Genomic DNA, 15,392 nt, shown 5'->3' with positions numbered 1-15,392 from the left:
TAACCTGGACGCTTTACTTTTGTAGATCAGAAAATATGGGTATTACCCTTTGGATTGCAAATTGGCGTGAGGGTACTCAGAATAAGTAAGTGCTGAAAACCAGTGCATGGTATAATGATACTATTTAAGCATTTTTACCGTTCATATATACTTGGTCGGATTGGTCTTTATATTCAACGGATTGCATTTTGGTAGTTTTCAGTATACTTTCTTCAGTAATTACATAGATCGACGTTATGTGCAATATCTAAATAAAGAGGATTAATGTTGAATACGATGCTGCCAGTACATTTTTAACAGGTAGTTTCAATAGATAGTAAGGTAATCCACTATGCTGTCCTTTGAATCCTATATTTTCCATGAAACTAAGCAGGTATTCGTGCTGTATAGGAATTTGGGCGAAGTATCAAAAGTTTTTGCTTACGAAATCCTAAAATAACGTGCGCTAACTCGTGAGTTGGCTAGTCTGTATTCCGTTGCATACTGTTGCTGCTGCAGTTGATGTATCCCCTTAGTGCCAAGGTCAAGACAAGAAGCAGAATCCTTAACTGTAAGCGAAGTGTGAAACAATATCTCGCCGGTTATCCGACAATCGTTGATTATATCCACATTCAAGTCGAAAAACAAGTATTTGTCACTGAATGAATAGGCCTACTAGTCAGCCCGCAGGTTTACCGGACCACAACCTTACATATCGACCTAGTCTAGTCTTCCATCACATGTCACCCCGCTTGTCCTTTTATATGATCTTCTTTTACTTTTCATCCAATATCAACACCGCATCGTCTATCCCCAGGTGGATTTTATTTTTTATTTCAAACACTACTCCAAGTCGTTTCGACACTGTCATATGTTTTCATTGAATCGCAGTCCCACTTTGAAATGATGAAATTATTATTAAACTGGTAGTAATATCAACTTTTGAAATCCGTCCTAATTTCTCGCGAGCTAGGATCGACACCGACGTCGTCTTTATATATCTTTATGTAGGAGTGGTTTCCACACTTTTTGGCTCGTGGCACACTACAAAAATTATGAAACGCTCGCGGCATTCTTACAAAAAATTGTTTCATGAAAAATATTAATCGGGTATTGCGATGGCTATGCTTATTTATGCCAGCACTTATACGACTGGAACGAGGTTGCAGAGCATTGTGTACAACGTACTCGCACTTCGCCTTTAATTCCCAGCAATATCCATCGTGCACAGCTTTTAATTTCAGTCCATACAAAGAAGCATAATGTCCACATCCACATACTCATGAATGCATGGATGCATGGATGCAAATGACAATATAATTCTGATTGCTCCTGTACCTATGGGAGACTGGGTTTGAAATGAGACAGCCATAACTCATCATTTTTTTTATAAAATAGTGTTTTTAAAAAACGGGACGTTTCGTGTATCAATGAACTGTTCCTCGGCAAAAAGACTACTCGATTATTTGCGTCCAAATACCAACTACACAAAGCCAATTTTAAAGAACAAATCACGAGAGTAATATTGCAAAGAAAGATAAAGTCCAGGCCGGGTACTCACGTCCCGCGGAGTATTGTTTTGTTTGTGAGTTAATTCGCAAGGAGCGTGAAACGAATTACACACTCTTCGATACCTAGCAGCCTAATTATGACTTGATAAATACTAGGGATAGTGTGAACCACTGAAAGGTTCAGGTTCGCGTGAACGCGAACCTTTTGGAAAGGTTCTGGGTGAACGCGAACGTGAACCTCATGACGTCACGTGACGTCATATTGCTAATTGCAACCCTACAATTCCGTGAAGTGATAGGCTATATAAGTGTACACGATACCTAGCGACGACTCTGGTCACATAATGCCACAATGCTGAATTACATATTGACGTTTTAAACATCACCAAATATATAACTGGGGCAATCAAATGATATAATAATCTCACAAAATCAATATCTTCCATCGCTTTTCAAACAGTTTTGACGAGGTCTTGCAAGGGAATATCGTCGCAGTGGAATCAAAGTGACTTATATCCATTTTATATATTTTGAAAAAATTGACTTAAGGTAAAATTTTCATATTCTTTCATCCACATATTGGCCGTGATTGACTTTGAATTAATAAAACAGACATAACAATGGCCAAGTTATGGCCGAAAAAAATTGAAAATTTTTCAAAAACTTGACTTTTTTCAAGTTTTAGAAATGGACCTTGAAAATTTGAAAACTGGACATAAGTCACTTTGATTCCACTGCGACGATATAAGCTTACTCCTGATCAGTCAGGGCCAGACAGGGCAATTAATTCGGCGCGTCTGAGTATTGCTACGTTGATAATGAGCAGAGTGTAAAACGCGTTTTTCTACTTGATACCGATATTACCCCATTAACAAGTTATACAGGAGTACTCAACACCTGCAATCGCACGGATTTAGTTTTTATGATACAATAAACATATGAAATCAATATCGAGGCCGTACGTCTGCTAGATTTTTTACATCAGACAACGATATCAACTTGATTAAGTGGTTGAATAAGCATCATTCGCCGACTACAGCATGTAGTGTATTTCGCTCTTGATGTTGTGTGATTGCTGGTCAAGCTTCCAGCAGAGAGTCACTAATATTTGAGCAAACTTTTGTAACAAAGAAAGTAAAAATTTTTGAGATTGTCAAGGTGCATGCTCGTTTGGTGTTGATTTTTTTATGGTATTATTATGCTAATATTTACGAAGTTATTTTTTTAGATTGGAAAAAATATTCGCGGCACACCTGAGAATATGTGGTGACACACTAATGTGCCGTGGCACACAGCTTGGGAATCACTGTTACACTACCAGGACGTGGGTACTCTCCCGACGACGGATATACTGTGATGGTCTTTTTTTGTTCAACGAAATCATTGACAACAGCCGGCCCATCCAACACCCGATTGCACATTTAAATAGGGATACCGTACGTCCTCCAGGAGCATGTGTCCTCGTTTTCAAGAAATTGAAAATGTCATCCAAGGACGCCTAAATGTCTTCATTTTAACAAATTCGTCCTACTTTACAGCTTCTGCAGACATACCTATGGGTATAGGGTCAAAGGACGCGAAATAGGTAATGCGAACGTTCAAGCGGGTGGTTTGGGAGATGAGTTAAAGTGATGAACTTTTTTTATGTTTTAGTCTACACAACAAGATTTCCGGTCAATATTTTAAAATTAGCTGTTTTCAATCAAGGTAAACTAACTTTTACGATTTTTTTAAAAGTGCCCTCTTATTCGGGTTCCAAAATATGGTAACACTACATATGAATCAACACTGAATTGATATCTACTGATGTGAAACACCGCCTATTGATACATTATTATCATATAATAGATCAGGGGCGGAATCCCCGTGGCCCGCTAAAAGATTTTGAGCCACCCGCGAGATAATTTTCAAAATTAGTATCGCATATGAGTTGGTCATATTATTAATTTGACAGGTCAACCAAAATTTTGATTAGTCTGGCCGCGACACTTGGAATGTTGATGACTAAAATATCAGGTACGACGCATTGGCAGATCCAGGTTACAGTCACATTTTTAATAAAACGTCGTACATTACAATAAAGTAGAATAGTAATAAAAGTTATTTTCACGCATTGCGTGATTTAATCTTCACTCGATTTCATGCTTTCAATATTGGTACCCCTTTCTGAAAATGAAAACAAAACACCTAATTTACCCAAACGAGTCTAAATGTAGGCTATTTGCAATTACGAGAAAAATTCTCTCCGGGTTAGCGTTCGCAGTAAGATCGTCGACGATGGAACCTAGGCACAAAATGCTAGACGCATGTTTGCGGAAACCTTCGATATCGATATGCCGAGGTGCCAAATCCGAAGACCTGTCCTTGCAAACTGAGCCGGCTGGTGGCTCGTGCACTGGCTTGTCAATTGCTTTCAACCCTTTAGTCGATGAGGTTGGCCACCCCTGTCGTAGATGGTCGAAATCTCAATCTTCGGAAGCCGAATTCATCCGACTGTAGCTGTAAATCCGAAATTAAGAGTTCGAAAAAATCTGACTGGTGAGTTTGCCGATTCGAAGTCCGAAATGATTCAGTTAAAATAGTGCTAACACGACATATTTCAGTGGAAAATTCCCGTTGAAATCCGACTTTTGAAGTAAATTAAAAATCCGGGACCAGTGCTCCCACATTAAAAATCGACAAAATCCCGCTCTTACTTCAGCTCCTTGGAAATCGAATCTCAGCCACCTCTCTACATTTGTTATTGTCGTTACGCGGGATCTATAGATCCATAACCTGAATTTTGAAGAAATTGATTTGACATATATATCGGCTATAATACAGACATGGTTGTAAACCAGTGATCAAAACTTGTGATACACCATGACGATGGTTAAAATATAATAGATCGGCCTACGTTGTCATTACTGTTAGTCAACATGTACAATGCACCTGGTGTATATCATTATTCCGTTTGCATAACCTTCGTCCGGCTTAGTGGTGATCATATTACTAATATTATGACAATATGTCACTGCATTGTATTTCTTCCGCCATTGATGCCCACGCGGAAATTGTTGATATGTTTAATGTTATCAACCAAACCGTTCACAAAATCAGTATGATCTTCCAGTTCCACGTAAATTATGCGCGTAGCCCGAGTGCAAGATTTGTGAAATTCATGACCAATATTATAGTCTAACAACCTACGTCGTCATGATATGTCTTTATGTACACTGTACAGTACTGTACTACCAGGACATGTGCACTCTCCAGACGCCGGATGCACTGTGATGGTATTTATATTTACGCAACGAAATAATTGACACCAATCAGAACATTTATCACCCGATTGCACTTATCAGTCAACATTGGATTGGTATGCAAACCGCCTCCCGATACAATACCATAGATCAGGAGTTTTCAAACAGTGTGTCACAGGAGAATTTCGAGGTGGGCCACAGAGCTATGTGGAAATTGTAGATTTTAGTGAAAGTTGAGTTTTCTTTGGTATGTTATTCGCTCATAACATATATTCATAATATAAATTTGCACAGGCAACATCAAGCTTTTCAACCGACTCTGATAGGACGTATAGTGACTAGGGCTGGGCAAAATCGAGTACCTTCGTGATTCGATTCTGAATCACGCGAAATGCTTCGAGTCGAGTCGAGTATTCGAGTATCACCCATTATGACCTCATAACAGAATGTAATATGTCAACGTTCAAGTATATACCGTTTATGCCACCACAAAGAATATGATGCCTGTTATCCATCTCACAAATAATACTTTGATGTTTTTCGACCATATCAATTTCATTCCACTTGGTGATAATGTTGTGGGATAATCGTGACTTTGGAAATGTGCTACGTCCAGTAACCTTCGTAGCTTTGTACTATATATTTCATATGCTACGATACCGCCAAGCAAGGTTCCAAGGCTTCAAAAGTGAAAATTAGTATAGAAACTATAATTCTCGTTGATAAATTAACTTTCAGTGATGGGAAGCGTATAATTTCAGTACTCGCAAAAATCGTATTTTACTACTCGACTCGAATCATTAAAATTAATACTCGATTCAGATTCGAGTACTCGAATCATTGTGCCCAGCCCTAATAGTGACACGTATGGCGTCATAACATATCAGTCGAGAATAGGAGGGGAAAAGGGCGTCTATTGTCTCCGGACACGCCTATGAAAAGAATATTATGATATAATGACTGGAAGGTAATGCGGAAGGGACCAAGTATTTCGGCAGGGTCATATGCGATATGCCGTTCAAAGCTAAGGTTACCGTATTTTGGAAATCTGAAAAGAAGACACTTTTTCAGAATTTTCAGACTTGCAAAACCGGAGGAAAATCCTAAAAAAATGTAAATTTTTTCCACTTCGTGGTCAGTTGACCGTAAAAAGGTCAACTTTCTCGCTCAGCTCCCGAAATACTCACCGGGGCGTACTTCGGTGCTGATTTACGGCATCTCAGTCGAATTTGGCCGTAAATTCAACTACAATTCTCGAAAAAGCGGACAAAATCTCAAAAAAGAGGACAAAAGGGCGTCATCCGAAGACATTTTCAAAAAAGTCGAAAAAGAGGACAAATCCTCTTAAAAGAGGACGTATGGTAACCCAATTCAAAGCGGTGTGCATTAAACTCGGACTAAAGTGTATGTTTGATGTATGTGTACGGTACTTTGGCAGGTCGTATTATTGTAGCATAAAAATACCCATAATTTATTTTTATCAATTACCAACTTCTTTTGGAAGTATACGACACCACTAGAGAAGTCGGTCAAGAATGTTCGGCCCCTGAAATCATTAGATTCGTGTGAATTAGAGTCGCGTGAATTGTTTGTATCAATGGATTAAATGTTTCGACATCGCAACTTCACTACACTGTAAGTTTTGAAGTGTTGCTCAACCCGAAAAATTGAACACGAAACGTGATCCAAAAATTGAACGCCTAGAAGTGTTCCGAAGTGTTCAAATTAAAACTGTTTACCTAAAAAGTGTTTAGTCTCAAAGTGGCTGGTTGACTAGTCACCGGAACGCAGGGCTCAAAATAAAATCAGATTTTATTGATTCAAGAATAAATGACGCTTATAATACCCAACCTGTGTGATTAAATACGTGCAAACATTGAAATTTCCAATAGCTGCTGTGACAGTGTTTCATAGATTCAGATCAGCAGTTGAAACCGTTCCCGGAAGAGTCCATGAAATCACGAACATCACAAATGATTAAGAGCAAACTCACTACAAATATCATGCAACTCGCTCAATCATGAAAATGAATGCATAGGGAATTAGGGATATAGTGATAACAAAATATCATTTAGTATCCTAAACTTTCGTGACAGGGGCATGGAATCAAATTCACTGGTTACGTCCGTCAGCGGAAAACATGATCAACACAAATCATTACAACTTTTTTAAAACTGATCAAATTACGGCTTGTAAATTTCTAATTTTATTGTAAACGAACAAACAATGAATGTATCAGTATCACTACCACTACCACTACCACGATAAACAACCATAAGTATTTTTTTACTCTTAATGAAATTGGGCCTGCTAAAAATATCCTAGGGCTTGCATTAGAAGTATTTATATCAGCTTAATGCCAATCGCTTTTGTTTAAATAACAAAGAAATCGTTTCTTTGAGTCCATACAAATTTTGCAAATTTACAGAAAAAATGTTGTTGTTATTTACCAGTCTGCTGCAAAATATGAAATCTGGAAGTCATTAGGGCAGTGGTTCTTAAACATTTTGGAAACGCTCCCATATGATAGCAAAAAATTTCACACACTCCTTATCGTCGTATCATAAAATTAAAAAAAGCAACCAGAACGCTAGAAATCCCAACGGATAGTTGGATGGCAGTGACGGTAATGGTTGTTGATGAGAGAATATTCAAATATTAAATTCTGACCATACACAGAGAAATAACTACAAGCTGCCATGCATGCATGTGCGAAAAAGATTTTAGTTGACAGCGGCTTCACGCCGCTTCAAATGCTTTCTCCTGTTTGAGAACCACTTCTTTAGGGTATGATAATCCAATGCATAGCAGCTCAAAACGTCAACAATGTTTCTGAATACTAGATTTTCACTGAAGCAGTTTTATATTCTTGCCATCAGCTGCAATCCAGGCTCGGTCAATCTCTGATTCGTGGCGTGTCATGGTGTTTGTTTCTTTTCTACTGGTCGACTCCAAGTTGCGCTCCTTGAAAATGTGATTAAATTCCAAAGTTTTGAATATGTCAATGAAAATTCTAAATTTGATGCAGAAATAAATATAAATATTTCACACATGCAGGTTACGCAAGCGCAGGAAAGGCGCTCGGATACATGTAAAATCCTATCATTGAGAAGGACTAAAATTAGCATAACGACTAATAAAAATATCTTGAATCAGGTCTGCGTTTTTTTTCAATTTGGCCATTTTGACATTTACATTGACATTCAGATGCACAGGCAACAGTGAGAACGCAGAACTGTAACTCAGAATGACATTTATAGTAGAACGTTGCAGGTCTATGTAAATTTGTATGGTCCACAAAAAAAAAAAGATTACGGTACCTGTTTCCATAAGACATGCGCTTGGGTCTTGGATTATATTCGTTTGTCTCTCAATTTGGCTTTGAGAAGAAGACAGTTGACTTCATCAACCTCGTTTTGCTGAAAATGTAATTGATTGCAAACAAGATCCGACAATAAATATAGTAGAATAGTTATCCCTATGGGTTCGGATTTCCATTATAATAATTGACGTACGGTAGGCTTTACATATAACTTTGATTCCAAGATTTTATAGCTGCTTTGAATTGAGACGAGAAAATATACCAGACAAAGGACAGATTAGTAGTATAGTCGATCGGTCTGGGTGTGCCTGGGGTTCTTATGGGCGCGGTGGCGAGCGGCTGGAAAACCGGGGGTGGCGAGCGGCTCTTATGTCTTATGGCGGGGGTGGCGAGCGGCTATTGTGTCTTATGGCGGGGGTGGCAAGCGGCTCTTATTTCTTATGGCGGGGGTCGCAAGAGGCTGGGAAACCCGGGGTGGAAAGCGGCTCTTTTGTCTTATGGCGGGGGTGGCAAGCGGCTATTGTGTCTTATGGTCGCACGGTAACCCTTTTCAGCATAGGGATCGGTCGCACGCGGCTTCGTTGTTGGCATATCATACTTTCGGGTATAGACATCTCTCGTGTGGTGGCTTATGGCTGCGTTGGTATGTCGTACTTCGTATGGTGTTGAATAGGTACGTAAGTAAATAGTCACATGATTGGTTCTTAGTAAATGTGTATATCGAAAATTATTATATATGACCAATTTGAAGTAATCCCAACGTTTACGCTGAGTGTGGTATAATATATCGTTACTCTTATGGCCGCGGCGGTGATTCGTACTTTCGGTTATAGACTGCGGGTGGCATGTCGTACTTTTAGCAAAAAAGGCTGTGAAATAGTTTGCTAAATCTAGAAATCACTTGCTTGGTAATATTTTGGTAATTAGTTTACCACAGAGCCGGCGTAGACGGCGATTCAAATACCAACAATAGCCGCGTTCACATTCTAACACTTCAAAAAGGTGTGAAATATTTGTAAAATCCTACGATCGCCGACAAGATAACACCTCAGACTTAACCATCTTTCGCGACTTGGTGTTACAGGCATATCGATCACTCACGCGGTGAAATTTTCGTAAGCAGTTTGGCACAGAACTTGATTTCACTCGTAAGATTTAATAAGTAACGAATAACAGACCGCCAGTGTCGGTAACTTGAATAGCGACAAATTGTCACTTATTTCCGCTCTAACCCTAATCCTTTGTGAAGTGAACGCTTATTCAAAAGAGTGTGATATAATTTCAAAATCCAACGACCACTCACCGGATAATGCTTCAGACATAGCAATCCCTCATGCCCGCTCACAAGGTAATATTTCGGTAATTAGTTTGTCACAGAACCGTCGCAGACGGTGATTCGAAAACCAACAATTTGTCACTTGCCCGCGATCGCTATATGTTTCACGCCTCCGGAATAGTGGCTGACTTTAGTTGCGTGATAAGATCCATGAAAATATTCAATCAATGTGTTAGTTCGTCAACTTGAAATGAAACTCACTACACAAATCAAGTTGATTCGTATCTGAATGTTTTAAATCGGTACAACTCTAATCCTTTGACAAATCCCTTTGACGCGTTTTTGTTGAATCGAACGTAACCTGAATATTACTGACGCCAACATTCAGCCGCATCGGATTATTCGCACATTCCGCACCGCTGTTTCACACCTATAGCATCAATACCAACTAGCTCAATGAGAATCAGGAATCACAAGTATACACATACAATAATTGTATTTAATACTGAGAAATCAAACGCTTAACAAAAACACGCAACTAATCATTTGCCAACTCTAGCATTACCCAAAAAAAATTCAGGCATTGTTGATTGAAAATCCTTGAATCCTTATTATCAAAAAATGTTATAGTGCGGTATCGGAATCCATTCGCGGGATGTACTAAAGGTAAATCTAAATAATCCAGAATGAAATATTTGGACTTTGACATTGTGTGAATTGAAATATGTTTGACAAACATGACTACCAACTTTCACCCAGTCACATTTCGAGATTATACGCATATTGATTTGAAACAAGTAATGAAACATTACAACTCTATTCGCGACCTGTCTTTACGTTTGTCAAAGAGAGTTTCAGTAATTTCTATCGCGATATTTTAATGTGTTACTACACACAATAGAATCAATCAATGAAATATCGCCCATTGTTGTAAACATTTCCAACTTGACAACCGCTTGCACATAACACGATCGAGTTGCAATGCGATGAGTTGAATCGGAATATTTCAATCTACTTTGATGAAACCCTGAACAAGCTAACTGGTTATGTTTTGCCATTGAGTTAACGGAAATAGTATTACGCATCGACATTTTAACATCTTACCATACTCAAAAGAGTCAATCATGAAAACCTTGTCAAGTAAATCCGTTTGTAACTTACCAGACCAACTAGACAGTACCCGTACAGAAATAAGACAAGATTACGCGAGTACATACAATCGCTACAATCTAAAATCCATAACAAGTTCGGTTGTAGTCATATAAAAAATCGTCTTTTTTGTTCAGTTGTAAAAGTCGTTACTATTCTGTAACCCAAGGTAATTACTACTCGGTGCGCGAAATTGAGATTAACATATGTTTTGAGTATATGATATTTGGATGTCTGACCAACGCAGTTGAGAATTCATTTCTTACAATCGAACGCAGGTGTTATATTGAATATTATCATGATGTAATCATAAGGATTGATACTTTAGTTTGACATACGAGATTTTGTAATAGTCGATCGTGACTTGATTATTGAATCATGACGTAATTACACCGGTGTTGGTTATTGTGATATCAACAAACTTTTCAGGGATATTTTTAATTAACGCATCGATTTGTAAAACGAGGACTTGCATGTGCGCAATGTTTTTTGATCGGGAAATTAATCCAGGATCGTTCGAATCGTGTGATCAATATTTAATCCTTTCACACCCACCATTGTACGTGCTAAATGTAAAAAAGCATTGTGAAGTCTATAGATCTACACTTCAAGGTTTTGATCAGCACAGAAGCAATTGTAATATCTTTACCGATGCGTCCTATTCCACAGACTTGGTTAATACAAACTCATATCAATAATAAAATCTCAGTATGTGCTACACTGAAATCTACAGAAAATGTCTTTGTATTGCTGCTCATATTAGTGATATCGATTTGAACCTCCAGAATAATTGTCATCATCTAACCAAACTACTGAAATTCGTTGTCAATTTGTCTGATTTTCACTGAATGCATACTAGAACTATTTGCGCAACGCACACGATCAGAGAAATTGGAAATTTTCCCATTGTCATTCGTCAAAGTAAATGTCGTCACAATACTCAATCACTAAAAAAACGATATACTTGTATGTGATTGAATCACCGGTAATTAACTAGCTAAATCAAACCCCTAAGAAATTTCACTCACTCATTGGATATGAAACAGCGTCGCTTAATCGGTGTAGATCGTTTTTTCTAAATCTAAATCATATATGTCCAGCAGAAAACAATTTTCACTCACTCGGAAATGAAACCGAGGTCTCCATTCGATATTTTGTTTGTGTCAAATACTTTGCAATGAACACATTTGAGTGGTCGACCTTTACATCATCAAGCTGTCATCTGTAAATCGAGATTACATCCGACTTGTAACTGTATCATTTAACTAACCGAGTTGTACGCCCGGTTTGATATTTTTGTCATTTAGAGATTGCTGAACATACCAAACGATACACATTCACTTCCGAAATACTGCGTTGATCTCAATTTCCATCATCGTAACAATCGAAGTACATTTGTTTCGAATTCGTAAAAACCGACTTTTCTATGACCTGATAAATTTTTGACAAGTTATGCTTAGAAGATTGGTGCATATCGCGAAAAATAATATACCACCCATATTGATACTGTTACTCCATTGACCGGTATTTTCAAACGAGTCGATTTTCAACCGAGCAAAATTTATTACTTGAGTTGTCCCGCTTACTATATTTAAATGTAAACTCACCCGTCTTTCTAAACCACAACAAATAATGATAAAAAGTACACAAGCAAACACAACAAGTTTTACTTTTGTTGGACACTAATTATTATTCCACGCATCTCATTTCATACTAAGTGTATATGAAAGATATTCATGGCACACGAAAATATTCGATATTCCATGCTACGAACATACGCAATGATTGGTGACGCATTCACATTATTTCGATTTAGTGTAACAAAAACAACAACAACAATTTTTACTCTCTTGACTTATGAAAACAACAGACGAACCTTCATTCAATATTTTGTTTTTGTCAACTAGTTACTTTTTCATGAGACCCCCTCAACTCTTACAAAAGTACGAAAGATATTTACATCACACAAAGTAATCAACTTTACTCGATATTCTCACATTACTAAACTAAAGAATGGTTGGTTTGACTCTACAAACTGTTTCGTTACCTCAAGAACTTTATTGTCTGATTGTTTGTTCATGTGTCTTAAGAACCAAATAGTTCAACACAGCACTAGTACCAACAGAAACATCAGAGTTGTTTACACAAAAGTTTGTATGTGCGCAGTATGCGAATACCACGTGTAAGTCCAGCACAATTGCAGTATCCAGCCGATTTATTACAACGGAGCCACGTAAACTTTCGTGAATGTAAGGCATACTCACTTCTCGAGATTCTGTCAATGTCATAGCAATGAACCAGCTACTCCAACAACAGAGTACATACGTTTTCTAGTAACGACTCTCGAATCTTACACACAGATCAATCTACTTTGCTAACGAAAAGTGTTGAGTCATCACATGGTTGTCCTCAGAACAATATAACAAAAACATACTATCATACAAAATGGTCGTTATAGTTTGCACACCAACGGTACATCGTACAAGTAGCAAGTCTCGAGAATCCAGTTATTCAAAAAACGTGAAAGTGTTTCTACATCAAGTCGGTATGTTGACGAAAGCGTATATTGTAATATCATGATCGATTTGCATTCGTTGGTCACAAAATGTCACTCCTCTAAATAATTATTTTTCACTCAAAAGCATACTTGTCACCATTCGTTTTCATCAAGCACGAGTTCAAGAAACTTACTTACTACGACATGAATTGTTATTTTTATGTTGTGTAAATAGGTAATAATTAATTTTAGTAACACTATATCAACATCATCGAGTTGTGCGAATAGATTTACATGCGGTCTTGTGGTTTTAATCGAAGTACACAGCACGGTCTAATGCAGAGCCATCTCTATTGTACAGCAACTCGGTAATCGAAATGTATGCATTAACATTTAAACAGCGATCTTGTTTCGTCACGCGAAAAATATGTTCACTATCGCGATACTCTGCACAGGGAGTGCCAATCCTTTTCACACTCGTAATAGTACCAGTGATGAGCGGAGTCTGCTTTTCGAGACTCCGAGTCCCTCCGGCAACTTTTGTCTCTGATGCAAAGTCCCTCCGACTCCGGGGATCTCAATCCCAGACTCCGAGATAACCCGAATAATCTTGTCCAGTCTTCGAAATATATCCAGACCATTGTCGAAGAATCCCAATCGATGTTTTTGATAGCCTGTCTGATATTCATACCAGTTTTTTTAGTATCCGTGAATTGCCGAACAGTCGCAACATTACTTCTGAGAGTCAAGTTCTCTCCAACAAAATGGACAGTCAAGCTAATAGAACTGCGACCCTTTAGATCGGTCCACATATCTAAGGTGATGCCAGCCAGCTCATAACACTTGATAGCAACTCTTAGTTCCTCTGACAGCTTCTGCTTCAAAGATGAAGCCTCCTCATCCAACTTACGTTTCACCGTAAATCTGGATTTCAAAACATCTTCTGCACAACACCACGGCAAACCGGCACTTCTTCGGTATTCTCCACCCGGCGATCAGTGTTCCCCATGATCACCTTCTTTGATTACTCGCTTACTTGCATTTCAACTGCGATCAATTCTTCTTACAAGCTTCGATATGTCTTCGAAGATGCGACGTACCACGTGTCAACTTGTGATGCTTTAGCTGAACATTGCAATTTTGACATCTCGCAAACCCAGTATACTGGCCGTTATTATCATGCAGCATCAGAGTGAAATCCTTCCACACGTCACTCTTTCTCTGCGTCTTTGTGAGTAACCCACTTGAAGTCGACGGTGCTTCAGCCATTATATTAAAACGACGAAGGAAGACCAGTCAGTTCGAACTAACTACCACTAACACCACTGAAATCGACGATCACATCACAGGTTTCAGTAAATTAAGTTCCGCACCGCCATGAACCAGTTGATGGAACTGCACTGCACTAAACATACATGATGCATCACTGACGCACCGATCGATGCTCCTTGGAGTTGACTAAATGACTAGTGACTTCCAATTTTGAAGCTGATACATGATATCTGGAATTTGGAGTCTGAGACAGACCAGCAGCAGAAACTTGATTGCGGTGCTGATTTTTCTTATCACATTAAAGTCATTTTTCAATCAAACCAAACATTACATGACGAAAATTCAGAAGAGTTCTGGATGACTGACTACGTCAATCAATATTGAAGGAAGCGTAGTTGAGTTGATGCGAGCAGAGCAAAGCAGACTGGTGTGGTTATTTAGTGTGGCTGTTCAGGATTTCGGAATATTCTGTTTTTACAGGGTAAGATCAGCTTACCTTAGTGATTTATGTATTGTTGAAATCTTAGATGCTGGTATGCCTCTGTGAGCGGATCTTACTAGCGAAAATTCGTCGCAATGTCATTAAATCATGTAACACATTGCATAAGTTATTATTGTTTCCATCCAGATACTTGCTTGTTGTATGTATATTTCTCACAGATATAAAGGTAATATTGATGCAACACTTATTATCGATATCTCTTACTGCAAATTGCAAGTACGATGAAAGTTGCGAAAAGTTATCACAAAAGTGGTATCGGATAAATTATCTTGTTTCAACTGATACCAACGTTGGGAATACATTTTCACAAAATGGACTTATTACTATGTTGAATGTCATCAGGATAATGGGATATATTCCGTTATGATCATGAACTTGCTGGAAGAATCAGGGTAGCTAAAGGCTGTACCATAGGGAAGCCCCGCTGTATGTTGCTAATTGTAAATGTTTCGCACAATTACTGGGGTAGCATGAAAATTAGTCACGAAACAAATACGCCAGGAGGAATGTGATGTGACTATACGCAAGGAGGAATGTGATGTGACTATAGAAGACCGCAATGACAGCAACGTGGAAGATTCTGGAGATCTGATCTCATAATATGGTGACATTCAGCAGTGGATTCAAAGACTGCATCTCAAG

General features: G+C 38.3%; 1 protein-coding gene and 1 long non-coding RNA gene across 4 annotated transcripts in view; one reads left to right on the top strand and one right to left on the bottom strand.

Moving 5' to 3' along the window:
• Positions 1 to 1,926, bottom strand: part of LOC145442870 (uncharacterized) — a 50,311-nt gene extending 48,385 nt beyond the window's left edge. For 2 of the 3 annotated variants that reach the window (XM_080320905.1, XM_080320904.1), the window contains exon 1: positions 139 to 1,925. In XM_080320905.1, the coding sequence (XP_080177031.1) occupies positions 139 to 187 (49 nt within the window). In that variant the 5' untranslated portion in view covers positions 188 to 1,925. Of the gene's footprint in view, positions 1 to 138 lie in introns of all 3 variants that reach the window. The other variant, XM_080320903.1, reaches the window with a different exon arrangement.
• Positions 1 to 15,392, top strand: part of LOC145442999 (uncharacterized) — a 445,110-nt gene that overhangs the window by 57,895 nt on the left and 371,823 nt on the right. The gene's annotated exons all lie outside the window — the stretch shown is intronic.

Source organism: Botryllus schlosseri, chromosome 7 (genome assembly GCF_051294905.1).
Source record: "Botryllus schlosseri isolate E-star chromosome 7, Bs_hap1, whole genome shotgun sequence".
Taxonomy (NCBI): Eukaryota; Metazoa; Chordata; class Ascidiacea; order Stolidobranchia; family Styelidae; genus Botryllus; species Botryllus schlosseri.
The sequence above is the reverse complement of the archived record's forward strand: the minus strand, read 5'-3'. Positions and strand labels throughout refer to the sequence as shown.